Below are 17,833 nucleotides of genomic sequence, written 5' to 3'. Positions count from 1 at the left end.
TAGCCAAGCAATGTCTCATTTGTTCTAATCACCGTATCACATAGCCATTAAACTAAATGCTAAGTCTTTTCAGCTCAAGCTCTGCCATAATAATTATTTTTCGTTACCTTCAATCAGCTCATGTAAAAGGTTACTCCCTCCCTTTAAAAGAGAAAGTTCCATTATCACTGAATTTTTTATTAATGGGGGGGATGCTCCTTCACTGAGCTCAAAAGATTATTTTCACTTGGGTATATAAATATTTGATGCTGTTCTGCTGGGCAAAATGTCAGTTTAATGTTCCTGCACATGATTTACAAGGCAGCTATGAAAAAAAACTCTTCTGCTATGATGACAATCATACTACTGGGGAGCAATGAGTCCTTGCGTTCTCTGTTTCCTTTGAACTATTAAATGCTTCATACAAAGCTTAACCTTTGCATTATAGTTATTACTATAAAACTCACTCACCCATGTATAATATAGGTGTTTGTCCTGCAAATCTGCCTTTTACAACCACTATGGCTGCTTTTTTATCAGGGGTGTTTCTTTCCCTGATTATGATTTGTGATATCATAGTTTAGTGACTTTTCTGCCACAACCTGATAAGCAACAAGAACACAAATAGTTGTTATGAATAACAGTGTCTGTTTGTGCATTTGAGTTATATGTAGAACATTGTGTGTGTGTGTGTGTGTGTGTAAGAATTTTACAATAAGTCAAATTTTCCATTTCTCAGTAAGTGTAAATATGAATTACTTGAGTTCAATAATCATACTTATTACTCATTTCATTTGATGATGGCTTTACTTAATAGCAAACTTGCTAAATATCCTATAGAATGGAATTGGCATCTTATTATTACAATGTTATTGCTGATTTTTCAATCTGAATGCAATTCTGAAAGCAAATAATGCTTTTATTCAATAACATGATTTTCCTTGGACCGAAAATTAAATTTAACTTTCCTCAGAAAATAATCTTAATCTCTGCAATGTTATTATCTTATCATAGTTTATAGAACTACAATTAGAAGGCTTGCCTAGAAGCAGGCTGATCTGTACCAGTGAATTCCAATCCTTAGACTCATCATACAAATTTAAATTTATTTTGCTTGTGAACTGTTAAGCCAACATGCAATACTCTTTCTGAAGGAACTTTAATTTGTATTCTTTGGGAAAATCTCCAGAGTCTTGTTAATGCACTATTCTATGTGTTTAAACAATAAGATAATGCTTTTCATATGCACCATTTAAGATGTTAAGCAATAATTGATAATGATCCAGAAATCCAATTAAAAACAACCTTATTTGACATACATCATTTCTAATGATTCATACTTTTGAAACTACATTATGCATTTGTTCCTGTATGTGCAAATAAATAAATAAATAAATAAATAAATAAATAAATAAATAAATAAATAAATAAAACCATATGTCTTCAAATAAGTTAGTTAACAATGTACATTTTGAGCGCACACAAACAAGCCCCACCCAAACCCCAAGGAAAGCATTCACTTAAGTGTCCTTAAAATTCCCTTTCTAAAGCATTTTTTTAAAAAAATCTCTCCCTCAGTATAATTTCAACAAAGATTTTCACTGAACATTTTAATTGGTGATGGCATTTACGGCTATAATACAACAGGAAACATTCTAGAAACTGCTTTCATTTGATTCACAAAATAAGCTACTTTTTAAAGTGGTCCATTGACACCAGGGAGACATTTATTCAATCCCCACTTAACCATGGAGATTACTGGTATCCTTGGTCTGTTATTCTTTTTTCATCCAAGTTGACTCAAGAAGGGTATTGCTCTGGTGATTTAAATAAGAAAAGGCTCCCATGGATGCACTCAGAGCTCCGGGAGGCAAGACAGATTGTATACTGTAAATAATATTGTATAGTTATAAGGTATTTGTACTGTGTTAACATGTTTCATTGAATTCCACCCTTGATAGTTTTTTTAAAAAATTGGTACATCATAGCGGATTAGTTGGCCCTTGTTTTTATATGGGATGTAGTCAACTGAAGATATTTGAGGAAATAAGTTGAAAATGCTAGAAATGCTTTCCATTCCTGAAAAATTTAAATCCACAAATATATGATTCCCACAATGATAGCTCAAATTTTTATCCAGTACCGAACTATTTTCAAACTGGTACCAATTGATTTTAATGAAAAGCTCACCCCTCTATATTTTTATCTGCCTCCATTTCTGAATGTGTACTGTTTTGCTTCTGCAGGTAACACAACACAACTATCATACAAATACTGACATTTCAATAATGCTGATAATAAAAATATACATAATTTATATATAATGAAGAGTATATTGAGAGCCAGCATAAAATGCTGATTTAGTATCAGTATCAGTGGAATTGAGGCTCATCTCAAATCCATTTTAGTTATTGCAGCTTACTGTAAAGTTTTGCATTAGGCATTATTTCTCAGTTTAATTTACCTATCAATGTTGGGGTCAGACTTGAATCCTGAAGTTTTTATTCTAAAACTGAACGAAAATGAATTAACAGGCATAGGAGATAACTGTTTCAGATAAATACAGATGGGCATAGTAGTTACTTATACTCAAAGAATAATGCTTTATGCATAGAATACAGTGAACACTAGATCAGAAATTCCCAACTTATTTGAGTTAGTGAGCACATTTGGAATTTAAGGATAAATTGTAGATACTCTCAGAGTTGTGCATGGGTTTGATTCTCAAAAAAAAAACTGTCATGGGACATAAAGCACCAAAGAATCACAATGTTACATGTCAATTCTTCTAACCTTATCCCTCCACATGATGCATGCTGATTACTTGTTCTTTCTCTGCCAGGAGGGTATTATTTCAGATAACACACAGGGTATTGTTATTTTCTAAGAAAGTTAATAAAACTTTGCAGCATGCCGTATTTCCAATGTTTTTAGGGATATATTTTTTTTCAAATTAGAAGTCAGGGTAAGAACCGCCAAGGGACTCCAGCCGATCTTAGTGCCATGCTACTGACTATGCTAGATCCTGAAATTAGATGCTAAAATAGATTTATTTTGAGATAACAAAAAGGAATTTTCTTTCATTGTTTTCTGTGGCAGTGTCTCCCTTACAATTAGGATGGCAATACTGGTCTCATCTTCATTAACAGTAGCACTAGGCAAAATAACTAAATAATAATAATTTTAAAAAAACCAGAAGCCTGCTAAAACTAAATGCATCTGCATTTAATCAGTAATTCAAAAGGAATCTGCCTAAAATCTCTAGGTATGCTGCCTTGAACTCTTTAAGGGAAGTACAGGAAGATAATTCTTAAATAAACAATTTTATTTTTAAGAGCAGAACGGCAATAATATTAAGTATCTTTAGATCTCCAGCCAAATTCTCAAACAAATCGTTCCACTTCTCCTAATAGCATCAACAAGCTCTATAATATAGCAAAAATAAAGGGCCTATTATCTTGTAGTTTCTCAATTATCCCGAATCTCCTTAATTCCTCACCAATACTGGATGCAGATCTAAAACAAAGGAACTTGTTTTAGAATGGACTGCTGACATCTCACCAAGGACTTCTTCCCTCCTACCCATTTTATATCTAAAACAATCCCTTGAAAAAATTTGGGCCATTTTACAGCTGTACCCCAAAATTGCTTGCATAATTATTTATGAATGACAAAAAATAATATGCAGGCTTGAGATAACAAGAGCAGACAAAATTAATTTGTAGGAAGGAGTAACTATGAAACTAATTAAATGCAATCTTCAATATTATATAAGCCAAAATTTGTACACTCAGAATGAAAAAAGGACAAAAACAGTGTTATCCTCTACAAGAGTACATAATAGTAAGGCGAATGAGCAATTGTAGAATTAAGACTTTGTGGTTTGTAGTCATCACATGGGATCAAAAACAGCTGTTATGAAGGAAGAAGCTTGTTTCTTCAGAAAAGAGTGTATCACATACTATGAAAAAAGTCCCTTGCTATAGCAAAGGGGCATTTTATTCTAAACTATGCTCCTAAAAATGCACTTTTACTTACATATGATATATTTGTACCTTTAAAAAAAATATGTCAAGTTTCCAGAAAATTGTTCGCTCAAAGCTAATAGGAAATTAAATCCCAAAGTTACTTTTAACTTGATTATGTATCAGCTTGTTGGTAGTAAGAGTTGGTTTAATAATATTCATCAAGAGCTGTCATGCAACATGGCTGAAATGAGGGGGGAGATGAAAGGGGTGCAGAAGGGGAACCAAGAGATTGAGATCCACCAAATGAAAACAGAATTTGAAAGAATGTCCTTTTTCCTTAGGTTCCAAAATGTAGTTGAGGCAGATGATGAAGATTTAAGGGATATCATGACAAACGTCTTGGCTGAATACATTCAAAAAGAAAAACAACAGATGGGGTGGGAATTGGATCTGGTTTATAGAGTAAATTCAGCATATGCTAGAACACATAACGTACCCAGGGAGGTACATATTAAATTGTAATATTAAATTAAAGAGATGAGATTCTGAGTGCACAAATGGGGCAAGTGTTGAAATAGCAAGATAGAGAAATAACCATTCTGAAACAGATCCCCAAGAAAGTGAGAGAGAAAAGAAAAAACTATTCACAATTAGCGAAGAAACTATACCAGAAGGGGGTGTGGTTCAGATGGCTGATGCCTGAAGGTATGTTAATATTCTGGGAGGACACAAGAGTTAGAATTAATACAACCATAGAGGCTCAGGCCTTTATGGAAAAAAATAAAGCAATCCTAGATAACCTGATGATCCTACACCAGACATACAAGACACGGGAGGGGCCGGAGCCCTGCTGCCGGGGGGAGAAGGGGCAATACCAAGAAAACTCAGATCACAAAAATGAATAAGGAAATCGGTTTGATATAAATTGATTGAAATTATTATCTGAATTTACATGCTGACAAATTATCATTATTTAGTATTGAATTATTTGTTTAAATGAATACTATGAGTACGGGGGGCAGGGACACCTTCTACATATTGTAACTGCCAAAATTTGTAACCCATTCCAATACCCCTTTCCTTTTTATTTTCTAAAAAAACCAATAAAATTTTGTTTTTTAAAAAAAGAGCTGTCATGCAACAGTTGCAAAATATGTGGTGTTTCTGAGTTGCTAATAATTTTGGATGATATTTATATCGCATGGCATGGCACAGCATCGTATCCATAAAGAGCAAGTCAAGTGTAGTGGAGAAAATGCTGGCTTAGAAACCAGGAGACTGTAAATTCTAGACCAGTATTAAGCAGGAGAGATATGCCTGTTGCTCTCCCTCGGTCCAACCCTCACCTCACAGGTTGTTGTGGAGGAACTGGAAAGCAGGGACCAGCAAAGTCAATGTGGAAGCCATATTCATTTAACAATTAACTTAATAACTGCCATGATTCACTTAACAACTCTGGCAAGAAAATTCATAAAAGGAGCCAAAATTAACCTAACAGCTGTTTTGCTTAGTAACAGAAATTTTGGCCTTAGTTGTGATTGAAAGTTGAGGAGTACCAGAATGAGTTTTTAAAAAGTGGAATATGTATGCATGGTATGGTATGGTATGATATGGTATTGTATTATGCATAAACATACACACAAACACACAAACACACACACACACACCACACTAGTTCCTTAGGTATAAAGAAGGCTGTGTGGCCTAGGGCCAATTACTTTCTCTTAATTCTAGGAAAGATGCAATGACAAACCACTTCTGAAAAAGTGAAAACTGAACACTACCTGAAAACTGCAGGTACTGTCCATGCAGTCTCCAAGAATTATAATGACTGAATGGAAGAAAAAGTTTCAATATTTGTTTGTTTGTTTGCTTGTTTATTATTTAGTCAGTCAATCAGTCATCTGAAAGGGCCTGAATGGTACAACACCACCCTTAGCTCACCCCAATTTGGCCCAGAAGCAGCGGGTAAGCATGCTTTTCTGCAATACTTCCAAAATGATGTTTTTTTTAATTTGCACCAGTGGTTTTTCTGCTATTCTTTAGTCTGAAGTAGACAATGTGTACATTTCCATTGGTTACTGGATGAAATTGCTCTCCATTCAATTTGTGGCCATCTCTCCTTTTGAAAATAAACAGGTTTACCGATTAACCTTTTCTGTTTTCCTGTACACCGCTTGGAGAGTCCAAGCAATGGGTTAATTCAGTCTGCTTGCCCTTAGGACTGAGGAACTATTTTTCCTTTAGCCACACCTCCTCCTGGTGTGCTCAATCCCCCAGAATTCTTCCTCAGTCAGCCCGTTTGGACGTAATTAGCTAGAGCTCTGAGCTGAATTAATCCTTTTTTGGCTTGGACTCTCTATTTGCGTTTTACTTCTATTTCCTAATATTTCCCCAACCTTGTGAGTTCTATCCTCATCGCTGCGCTTTTCTCCAGCAGAATTCACATTTGAAGGCCAGGAGGTAAGCTGGAAGGTGGTGGGGGGTGCCCCTCAGCCGATCCTCATGGGACGGCTTCGGAGGCCTGCCGCTTGTCGTTTAAAACGGCGCGGCTGCAGCGGCGAGGTTCCTGCGTCCCCAGGCCCCTCGTTTGTTATTTTAGTCGAAGTATTTTTCGTTCCCCGGCCTGCTAGAGGACCTCTGCCGCAGGGAGGAGTGGGCGATCGTCGCCATTCGAGGCGCGTTCGCTCCTCGCTCTCCCTTAGCCCCACGCTGTTGCGGCGGCCATTTTAGGCGCGAAAATAAGCGCGCCCAGCCATGGCCGCCATTTTGCATCAGCCTCGTTATCAGGAGACCGCTGGAGGTGGCAGGGCCTAGCAAGGGTTTCTCGGGCTGGGATCTCCACCTTCGCTTTTTTTGCCTATTTTTGCGAGCGGTGCTGGTTCCTGGGCCATTCCAACGGTCATTATACCGGCTCAGGGAGGAGGCCTAAGTAAGCGCAGGCCAAGCTTTTTCTAGTCATTCTCCTCCCTGCTTCTCCTGCGGAGCCTTGCACCTCGGCACAGGCCCCAATCTTACCCCTGGGCCTCTGACTGGTATTAAGCAGGGGATAATTTCATACGTATTGACTCAATTACTGTGCATATGGCAATTTTGACAAATCTTTTGTTTGTTCCCCTTGCAGCAACCAGTCTCTCTCTCTAACTTCTGCCTTGTCATAGCCTTGCTCCATCTTGTGTGGTCATTGACTATGGACCTGCCCAGTCCCCCTGATTCCCAAGATACTAGGCCGAGCCTCTCTCAGGCCCCTAGCAAGGGTTCCTCCTCATCGGGGAGTGGGGGTGCGGGCAAGAGTGGTGGGGGTGGCTCTGGGAGACAGCGTTCCAGAACCCCTTCTGTGGCCGAGGCCAAGGATGCTGAAAGGCGCCAGCGGGCCCTTGACAAGCAGTTTGAGAAGGCCAGACGCCAGGCAGACAGGGAGCAGTCCCTCTCAGGAATCCCTCCCTTCCGGGAAGATCTCCAGATGGTCCTCGCCGAGGAGGTGGAGTCCCAGGACCTATCCCCAAATAGGTCATTTGCAGAGCCGGCCTCCCCGGCACCCTCTTGGGCCTGTGAGCAGGCCCCTCCCCCTGGGGATGCTAGTATAGACGATATGCAGGGTGAGGCTTCACCCCCCCTAGAGGAGGGCTTGGATCCTGATTCTGACTCTGAGGAGTTATCTCCCCGCATGCAGGAACTAATGGCCCGTGCCATTGCCAAGGGCATCACGGAGGCCATGAAATTTAAGAGTCCCACTGCAGTGGCCCCTAGGGGCCCCAAACCCGATCAGACAGCTCCCCCTCCAAGCAAGCGTGCTCGCCATCCTTCCCTGGAATCCTCGGTGGTCAGCGAGGCCTCTGCCATTGAGGACCCTGACCCAGAGGTGCTAGGTCTCTCAGACAACGAGGACCTTCCCCCTGAAGCGCCTGCCTTTGCGGGTCTGTTCAAGCCCAGCCTTTTCAAATCTGTCCTTCACAAGGTCAAGGCTGCCACCAGGGTGGGGATCAAGCCCAAACCGGCCGCGCCGGCGGAGGATGCCACTCCGGCTAATCCCAATGCGGTCATGTTTGATGTCCCAGCTCCCCAACAAGAGCTGGTTCCGGTTCCGGGGCTGTTTCTCGACCTAATCCAGCGCCAGTGGGCTCAACCAGCCACGCAGTCCTCTCCCAGTGGGGTAGATAGGAAGCTTTATACTATGGAGCCAGTGCTGGAGGACCTTCTGGCCCTTCCCACTGTCGACCCGCCCATCGCTGCACTCACCTCCAACTCCCCCCTACCGGCCGACCTCCTGGAAGGCCTTAAGGCGGAGGACAAGAAAGCGGAAAAGGCGTGCCACAAAACCCACCTGGCGGCTGCCTAGGCCATCAGGGCCTCTTCATCCGCCTCCTTTTTTAATAGGGCTTCTGTGATCTGGCTGCGCGAGCTCCTAACCAAGCTCCCGGCGGGAGACGTCCGCCTCCACCAGGACGTGTCTAAAATAATCGCGGCCTCCCAATATGCCGCTGACGCATCCCTTAATGCCACTAAATTCGCCTCCAGGGCACTCGGCTCTAATATCACTTCTCGCCGGCTGATCTGGCTCCGACATTGGCAAGCGGACCAGAAAAATAAGTGGAAACTGGCTTCCGCCCCCTTTAAGGGGTCCAAATTATTTGGCGAGTCCCTGGATCCTCTCCTCATCGAGTCCAAGGACAAGAGGAAGATCCTCCCTTCCTTAAACAAGAAGCAGGAACGTAAGGCCGCTCCCTATTCTAGGAGGCAGTCCTTTCGTGCCTCCGAGCCTTCCACCTCCGCCTCTTCCTTCTCTCCCTCCAATAGGTCCTTCGGTCAGCAGGGCGACAGATCCCAGGACAGGGCGCCCTTTCGGGACAGAGGCAGGCAGCAGTTCGGCTTCCGCAAGTATAACCGCGGTGGGGCCTCCAACAGGCCGTTCCGTAAGTCAAAGTGACTGCCCGGGCTCGGCGCCCATCGGGGGTCGCCTCCAGCTGTTTGCCTCCCATTGGGTCCAGAACACCGAGGACGCTTGGGTTCTGCAGATAATCAGGGAAGGCCTCTCCCTGGAGTTCCTGTCCCTCCCCCCCCCGGACCTTCATCCGGTGCCCAGTCCCATCCTGCTCCCAAAAGAGGGAGCGTATGGACCAGGAAGTCAGACACCTCCTAGACATCAGGGCCGTGGAACCAGTTCCCCAGGGCGAAGAGGGGAGGGGGTTTTACTCCATCCTCTTCCTGGTGCCAAAGAACTCAGGGGGGTGGAGAGCCATCTTGGACCTCAAAAACCTCAACAGGCACATCGCCTACCGGAGGTTCAAGATGCAGTCACTGCAGACCATTCTGGCGGGGATTCGACAGGGAGATCTACTCACATCTATAGATCTCAAAGAGGCATCCCTCCACATCCCCATCCGTCCTCAGCACAGAAAGTTCCTGCGCTTCTGTTATGCGGGTCGCCACTTCCAGTACAAAGCTCTTCCATTCGGCCTCTCGTCCGCCCCTCGGACGTTTACCAAAGTGCTGGCGGTAGTGGCGGCCCAGCTAAGACGCAGGCCCATAAGGCTCCAGTGCTACCTGGACGACATCCTTATCCAGTCGTCGTCCAGGCAGCAGGCATTGCGGAATCTCCGGATCACTATGAGATCCCTCAAAAATCACGGCTTCACTCTAAACCTAGAGAAGAGCCATCTCACTCCAACAAACAGACTTGTACACCTGGGGACGGTGATAGATACCAACTTGTGCAGGGTTTTCCTCTCCCAAGACAGGTTGGCCGGTCTAAGGTCCATGACCCACAAGGTGATGAGCTTGAGGCAGGCTCCAGTGGTCCTTCTGTCGCAGCTGCTGGGAAAAATGATCTCCTGCATTTCCATCGTGCCGTGGGCCCGCCTGCATTCCAGGGCGCTTCAGTGGCTGCTGCTGCCGCACCAGAGGGCATCCAGGAGCAACTCTCCCAGGCCGATTCGAGTTACGCCGGAAGTGAAGAGGTCTCTCCGCTGGTGGGTGTCTCCGGCCATCCTCAAGGGCCACCTATTCAAGGAGCCCGAGAGGTTAGTCATCACCACAGACGCCAGCCTCTCCGGCTGGGGAGCCCACATGGGTTCCCTGGTTGTCCAGGGCAAGTGGTCCCAAGTGGAAACCAGTTACAGCATCAACCTGCTGGAACTGAGAGCTGCTCGCCTGGCCCTGCGCCATTTCAGCCGGTCCATTCATCGTCAACATGTACTTCTGATGACGGACAATGTGGCCACCAAGGCCCACATCAACCGCCAGGGCGGCACCAGATCCAGAGCACTGATGAGAGAGGCGGAGTCCCTGGGCCGCTGGGCGGAGCGCCATCTGGAATCTCTCCGCTCCGACCACATCTCCGGAGTGGACAACACACAGGCAGATTGGTTGAGCAGGACAACCATAGATCCTGCGGAGTGGAAACTGGACCCTCGCCTGTTCCACCAGATGTCCGACAGATTCGGAAAGCCGACCGTAGACCTGTTTGCGTCCAGGGACAACAAGCAGCTCGACCGATTCTACTCCCGGTTCTTCACCCCGGGGGTGGAGGGGACGGATGCACTGCGTTGCAAGTGGCCCCGCGAGCTACTGTATGCCTTCCCTCCCCTGCCTCTCCTTCCTCAATTCATCTCCAAGGTCATCGCAGAGGGAGCGGAAGTCCTCCTCGTGGCCCCGCACTGGCCCCGCAGGTCGTGGTTCGCCGACCTTGTCCACCTGTCGGTGTCTCCTCCGTGGCGTATCCCTCCGGACCAGATCTCCCTCAGCCAGGGGGCCGTGGTTCATCCAGAGCCCCAGTGGCTCCAGTTGGCCGTCTGGCACTTGAGGGGGACCAACTGAAAGGCCAAGGCCTATCAGAGGAGGTAGTGAACACCATTCAGGCGGCGAGACGCCCTTCAACCACCAGGATTTATGATGCGTCCTGGGCCGCCTTCGCAAAGTGGTGTGAGGAGCTGCTCATCGAGCCGACGACCGCGCCTGTTTCCAGAGCCCTTGACTTTCTTCAAGCGGGACTCAACAAGGGCCTGGCCCCGAACACCCTTCGACGCCAAGTGGCGGCCTTGTCCACCGTCTGGTCGGGCGACCATCTTTTGCCTCTCAGCAAAATCCCAAAGGTGCGCCTCTTCCTCAAGGGCGCCTCTAACCTTCGCCCTCCCACCGTTCATCGCTACCCCACTTGGCAGCTGTCCGTGGTCCTGCGGGTCCTCTCCGGCCCTCCATTCGAACCTCTACGCACTACTTCTCTTCGATTCCTGACGCTGAAGACGGCCTTCTTGGTTGCCATCACGTCAGCTCGCCGGATTTCGGAACTGGCGGCTCTTTCTGTTCGCCAGGACCTGTGCGTCATCCACCCTGACAGGGTCATTTTGAGACTGGACCCGACCTTTACCCCCAAAGTAAACTCATGGTTCCATAGAGCGCAAGACATTGTGTTGCCAAACTTTTGTCCTCATCCGTCGCATCCCAGAGAGCGATCCTGGCACAATCTTGATGTCAGGAGGGCCCTGAAGGTCTACATTGCTCGTACTGCGGAATTCAGGAAGTCAGAGGCTCTTTTCCTCTCCTTCCAGCCTGGTTCCCTAGGGAAGAAGGTCTCTTCCTCCACGATTGGCAGGTGGCTTCGTGCCTGCATTGCGACAGCCTATGAAAGTCAATCCAAGGCCGTTCCACGCGGTATCACTGCACACTCCACACGAAGTGCTGCTACCTCCGCGGCCTGGGCCACCCAGGCCTCGATCCTGGATATCTGCAGGGCCGCTACGTGGTCCTCTCCTTCTCCTTTTGTGCGACACTATAAATTGGACATTTTCGCCTCGGCTGAGGCGTCCTTCGGCAGGTGTGTGCTCCAGGCGGTTGTGTCAGAGACCGAATCCCGGGAGCCTTCTTCTGCCCACCCAGATGGACAATAACTTGGGTATGTCCCATTGCTTGGACTCTCCAAGCGGTGTACAGGAAAATGACCATTGGCTTACCTGAAGGGTCCTTTTCTGTACACCGCGGGAGAGTCCAACCCACCCTGACGCTCAAGGCCGGGATTCGGGTTCTTCGTGTCAACAGTACATCATCTTGGACGCTTCGCTCCGTCCGCACGAACTGACTCCTTCTAAGAATTCTGGGGGATTGAGCACACCAGGAGGAGGTGTGGCTAAAGGAAAAATAGTTCCTTAGTCCTAAGGGCAAGCAGACTGAATTAACCCATTGCTTGGACTCTCCCGCGGTGTACAGAAAAGGACCCTTCAGGTAAGCCAATGGTCATTTTCTTTTAACTACACTCACTGATGGATAGGAATCAAAATCACTCCTTTGAATATGGTCAGCACAAGAGAAAGATAAATTTGAACTATGAATGACCTGTACATATTTATTCCAATTAATTGATACACTGTATTTGTACATGTAATGGCTATAGTTATCTGCCTACCTTGCATAGTGATTTATCATTAATACACAGGAATGCCCAGTTCTTCATATGTAACCTATTAGACTTTGACTGCCCCACTAAAGTGAATTTAGATGCCTTCTTGATCTGACCATTTTCTCTCAGACACACCTCACAGGCTCTGAATTGAAACTTTTACATGGCTTGCTTTTTATTAAATTTTAAATAGATCCGTTCCCATCTGAGCGTTGTTCCACAAACCAGCACGTTTTACAGAAATTTAAATGAGCACTTTATAAAGTTGCTGCTGCTTCAAATATTGTTCTTGCTTGCCTGCAATTCACACTCAGAATAAATAGCATGTAATTTCAAAGGGCAATAAGCACAATTTTTTAAAAAAGTTAATAATTTCAGTCTATTAAAAAGATTGAAATTGAAACTGAAGCTAGAAAGCAAGGTACAGTTAAGAGTCAGGAACTGAAACTCATTTAAGGAAATTAAAGTAAGCAACATAGAAGAAGAATTTCTTACCATTTATCATTCCAAGATTGAAGATACCATGTACCAATGTACTCCCTTTCCGGAAGTGATCTGTCATGTGCTCGAGCCAATTGGCTTCTAAGGTAAAAATGCTTTTTCCATCATTAATGATTCTTACTGGTATAGTTGCAGTGTAGTATTGGCTGGATGTCGGCAAGGTTGCTGGCTGGTTGAAGAGTGCCAAAATCTCAGTTTCTATACAAAAATATAAGAGTTGAAATAGCAACTATAGACCCGGAAAATATGATGCATTATCTTTTCCCACATGTGTTAAGATCTAAAGTACTGGGGCATGATTTCTATACAACTGGAGAGCATCAAGTCAGAAAACTGTATTATATTATATGAAATATAAGTTTAACAAGCACAACTTGAATTTTCTCATGTAAGATTGAAAGTTTTAGGTAATTAGTACAAACTGAATGATTTAATAATTTATACATAATGATCTGCATAATGTAATTAATATAAATATATAGCATGATTTTTATATAGTTAAGACAATTAGATTAAATAATCTAAGTATATGATCAAATCTTGCCACTTATAGCTGCATAAATAAAATAAAGTAGGAGACTATAGTATATGTCATAAACAGTAAAAACAATGGATAAATTTGATTTATCAGATTGCCAAACTTTCTTGGTGCACTCTGCCTTTGATATCTCAAAAATATTTTTACAGTATCCCTAACTGTACCTGTGAACAAATTTGAGCAGTATCTGACAGAGATCTAGTCTGGCTATATTTCCCTTGAAAATTTAAAATACCTTGCAATACTGGTAATCATAGAATTTGGGAAACCATACTGTAAAAACCATGGTTGTATATTACACAAAAATATGAATAAACAATAAACATTTGATATAAAGATAAATAGTATTATATAAAACTTTGAATATGAAACACTATCTGCCACACATAGTCCTGTTTTAGAGTAACAAATGGTGCCATTGGGCACATTTCTCTACATTCAGAGATCTTTGCAATAAAGATTATTGCAGAGCAGATCTTTTCTGCTATGATAGTAGTTCTTGTTGTTTTGTTTTGATTTCATGACTTCCTAGTACTATACAGAATTATTATCCAGAAAAAGCAAGCGGTTACTTCCTTTAATTCCAGAAATTTCCATTCTTGGCAAGATCTTAACTTCTCTTTCATTTTCATAATGCATGAAAAGTCTGTGGTTTTTTTATTACATGTACAGAAAAATCACAATCTATGAACTAGTTGTTTTTCTCAAAGTAATTTAGCTGCAATATTATATTATCTATAACTTAATTTTTTTCTTTTCAATGAAACAATTCCCAGCATGTTGTTTATACTAAAGTGGTACTTTATATATTGCCTGAACAGTACATTTAAACTGGCAGATACATCACAAACAATGTTTTTTCTTTTTAATAATTAAAAAATGAGACATTTTGGGACTGTTTGAAAAGTGTTCGTTCTCTGCCTCTGGAAAACTCCTGTACATTTTCTCCCTTGTCATTAGTGATATGACAATGGTCACTACAAAGTTAAATCATACTTGTTCTTTTTCATCTGCCCCAATTTTAGCACTCTGGTTATTCTTTCCAATTGCAGAATATAGGCAATGTTTGAGACCCACTTTAAGGATCCCAAAAAAATGTCTTACCAGATGTAATTTTTAATGGGAATATTGTACAGGGGAAGGGGACATGTTCATATACTATGGTAGCTTTTTTCCAATTAGACTTTACTACTATAAGAAGTTAGCACCTACCCCTCTTCTAGAAGAATGAAATATTCTAGGAAATATTAAAAAGGCAGAATATTATATTTCCCTGGATGAGAAATGGAGAAACATGTTTTTAGGCAGGAAGCAGACTCACTCTTAATAGCCCCCACCCTCCTCAATAGCCCACAGCAGATGGCAGCAGTTAAGAGATAAAGAGTATAGCTAGGTCTAGTCATAAGCAAATGCCCTCACCCAAGATCCAACAAAGATAGGATTAGCCCTCAGCCATAATAGGAATTGGCAAAACCCCTCTTCATTACATCATCACCTAACAAGATTCAACCAGGCTGGAACTCAAAAGACAACCTACAAAGTTACCCCCGCATGATCCCATGGGAGTCCTGTTTACTTAGAACAAATTTGCCCACCCCCCTTCTAACCTTTTCCTCAACACTTCGATAAACTAGGCAGGAATAATCGCACTCTGTTTCTCTATACAGAATTACAGCTATTTTTATGTCAATAGAACATTTAAAATGGGCTGCTCTCTGCCTAGTTTGCATCTTCATGTTTCGGTTGCATAACCACACTTTTTTCTGGTATACTTTTTTTTTAATACAGCTAACTTAAGAGTACTGAACAATTTGACATCATTTATTCTACTTACAATTGCTTATTTTATTGAGTTGCCCTTTCTTTTAAACAAAAATAGGCAACTATTCTGAGCAGATGGGCACTTTGGAATTTTGACAGGATATTTTGAACATTTACTATGAGAAGGAGGTTCATAAAATGACTACCATTTTAGGCAAAATGCCTACGTATCAGAAGAAATTAGGGAAGTTGTTTTTGTTAGCACCAGAAGGCACTTAAACTACTACAGGTTGTCTTTGTTTCCTGGACAGTACTTCAAACGAAGTACTGAAGATGGTGTATAATCAGTATGATCATCAGCCATCAATAAGTTTATTAAATGTTTGCGAACACAAAACAAATATGCAAAAGGTTGGTTTATTTATTTATTTTTAAAAAAGGAGAGGGAGGGAGGAAGGAAGGAAGGATTAAATTAAATCTTGAATTCCCCCACCCACTTTTTGAAATATTACTTTTGGCATGATAAACAAAGGCAAAGATTTGATTCAGCGTTTTTGGTTTCAGTGTAATCTCAAAATTTTCATATGTAATCCCAGATGCCACTTGGCAAGTTTTTTTTAAATAAAAATAGAACAATAAATCAAGGATTAAAAAACAAAAATATGCCCCAGGAAAGTTAATACAGTTAGTATATTTATTTATAGTCCAAACAATTTCAGTATGTGATCTTCCTACCCTTTTCCAAACATTTTGTGGAATTTTTTCCACAAAATTCATTTTATGCTCCTTATTTAAATAATTTATTCTTACTGGCAAAATAGTTGAGGAGAATTGAGGAATTTATTTTTAGGATAACCAAACAATGGGATGATGGATTACATAATATTCAAAAAGCATTATTTTCTTACAAATCAAACACAAAACACATTTTGCTAGATAAGCTATTCTCTTATGGAATTTGAATCATTTCAAGTAGTCTATCTGAAGAAGCTATCTAGAACATCCAAGAATGAAATTATACTATATAGATAATTTATATAAGCCTGAATTGTAACATGAATGTTTTACACACAAGACACTTGAAACATGAATAACTTGTTGGACTGATAAACCCCACCACATATTAAGTTTAGGTTTTATAGAGAATTATAATAAAAATTCCCCCTCCCGGGAACATTATTCAACATAGCATATGAAAAAGAAGCCAAAATTATTCCCCCATCTGTGATTATATAACACATATCCTACTGTATATGGATATATATGTAGTGGGTAAAATAAACTATTTTACTATTCATAATTAAGAGGCAGTAAGATATGTAGATAAGCAAAGCTCACTCAAAGAAGATGAGCAAGATCAAACACACCTCATGAAAGAAAATCAGAACTCTGAAACATTCTGCATCAACCAAATGCAATGCATTCCAATTCAACCCAAAATGATTTTTTTTAAAAAGATGCTGCCTTTTCAAAACATAGTCTTTTAAAAATAAGGCAAATAATATGATGGTCATAATCTGCATTTTATATGGTAACACAGAGATCATAGCCAAAACAGGATGAGCATTTCCATTTTAGTAAAAAAAAAAAAAAAAGAACTGCTGAATACAATTAGGAAAAGATAATAAATGAACTAGTCACACCCTGAGAAAATATGTGAAATAGCTTCATTCTCAGTTGTTGTATGTATGAGTCACAAAACAAACCATCAATGTGTATATTTTTAAAAATATTCTTAAAAGGAAAAAGGAAATGGTGCCTAAAATAAACTAATATACCGTATGTATGATTTCTTTCAAGTACTAATTCAATAACTTACTTTGTGTTAATGCACAGTAATTAGTCTAAAATGTAACTTCATCCAATATTGTATGAATTTTAACTGTGATAGTGCATGGAATTGAAATATAAATTTACTGAATTCCAATTTAGACACTGAAATAAAGTCAAAATCAAGAACATAAAACAAAACAAAAGTTACACAGACTTTTTTTTAACCCGAGAAGTTTACAGTAATGGAGAAAAGGAATGCTCTTTTGAAAAATAAACCCAGCCTAAAATCAGACCATAAAGGTGACTAACCAGAACTGAAATTTACATGTTAAAATATGTAACCTGAGCACTCTTTAGCTAATTTATCTTATGAATCTTCAGGCAATTTTTCCTAAGATTTCGATACCAGGCTTCAACTACTTCTATGATTCCTATTTTTACTTCCAGGATGCTTAGTATTCATACAAGGAACAAAAGCAGTGTAAACAATGCATAATAAAAAACAAAAGCATGGTCCTTCCTAAATGAAAATGTTCTTAACCCTAGGCATTTTATTTCTAATTTGTTTTGAAAAGTAATAAATTCTTTGAAGATAATTTCTTCTGTTGGGATATCTGACTCAAGAGTAATTGCTATGTATGCTATGTACATGGCAAAAAAGTTTTCAAAATGTTAATCTTGTAATGCACAGTAATATAAATTAACTTCTTAGAAGGAATCAATTCAACTTGTGTAGCTATTGTTCTGGTAATAATGCAAGATTAGTAAAATATATTGTATGACAATACTTTGATTGAGCCCAATTCAAGATTTAAACAGCAGCTCTAAACACAGTAAGTAACCTAGAAGTGTGCTAGATACTGGCAATTTTCAACAAAAAACCCCCCAAAAGTTCCTAGAGGAGAAAGATGACCCTCACTT

At 41.4% G+C, this 17,833-nt stretch overlaps 1 protein-coding gene across 1 annotated transcript in view; it reads right to left on the bottom strand.

The window, feature by feature from the left end:
- The window catches only part of RFTN1 (raftlin, lipid raft linker 1), a 135,656-nt gene that overhangs the window by 26,763 nt on the left and 91,060 nt on the right, over positions 1-17,833 (bottom strand). The window contains exon 6 of the mRNA XM_081970869.1: positions 12,835-13,038. Coding sequence (XP_081826995.1) covers positions 12,835-13,038 — 204 coding nt within the window. The remainder of the gene's footprint in view (positions 1-12,834; positions 13,039-17,833) is intronic.

This window comes from Natrix helvetica (assembly GCF_964273705.1).
Source record: "Natrix helvetica genome assembly, chromosome: Z".
NCBI classification, from domain to species: domain Eukaryota; kingdom Metazoa; phylum Chordata; class Lepidosauria; order Squamata; family Natricidae; genus Natrix; species Natrix helvetica.
This window is presented reverse-complemented; position numbering and strand designations above follow the sequence as displayed.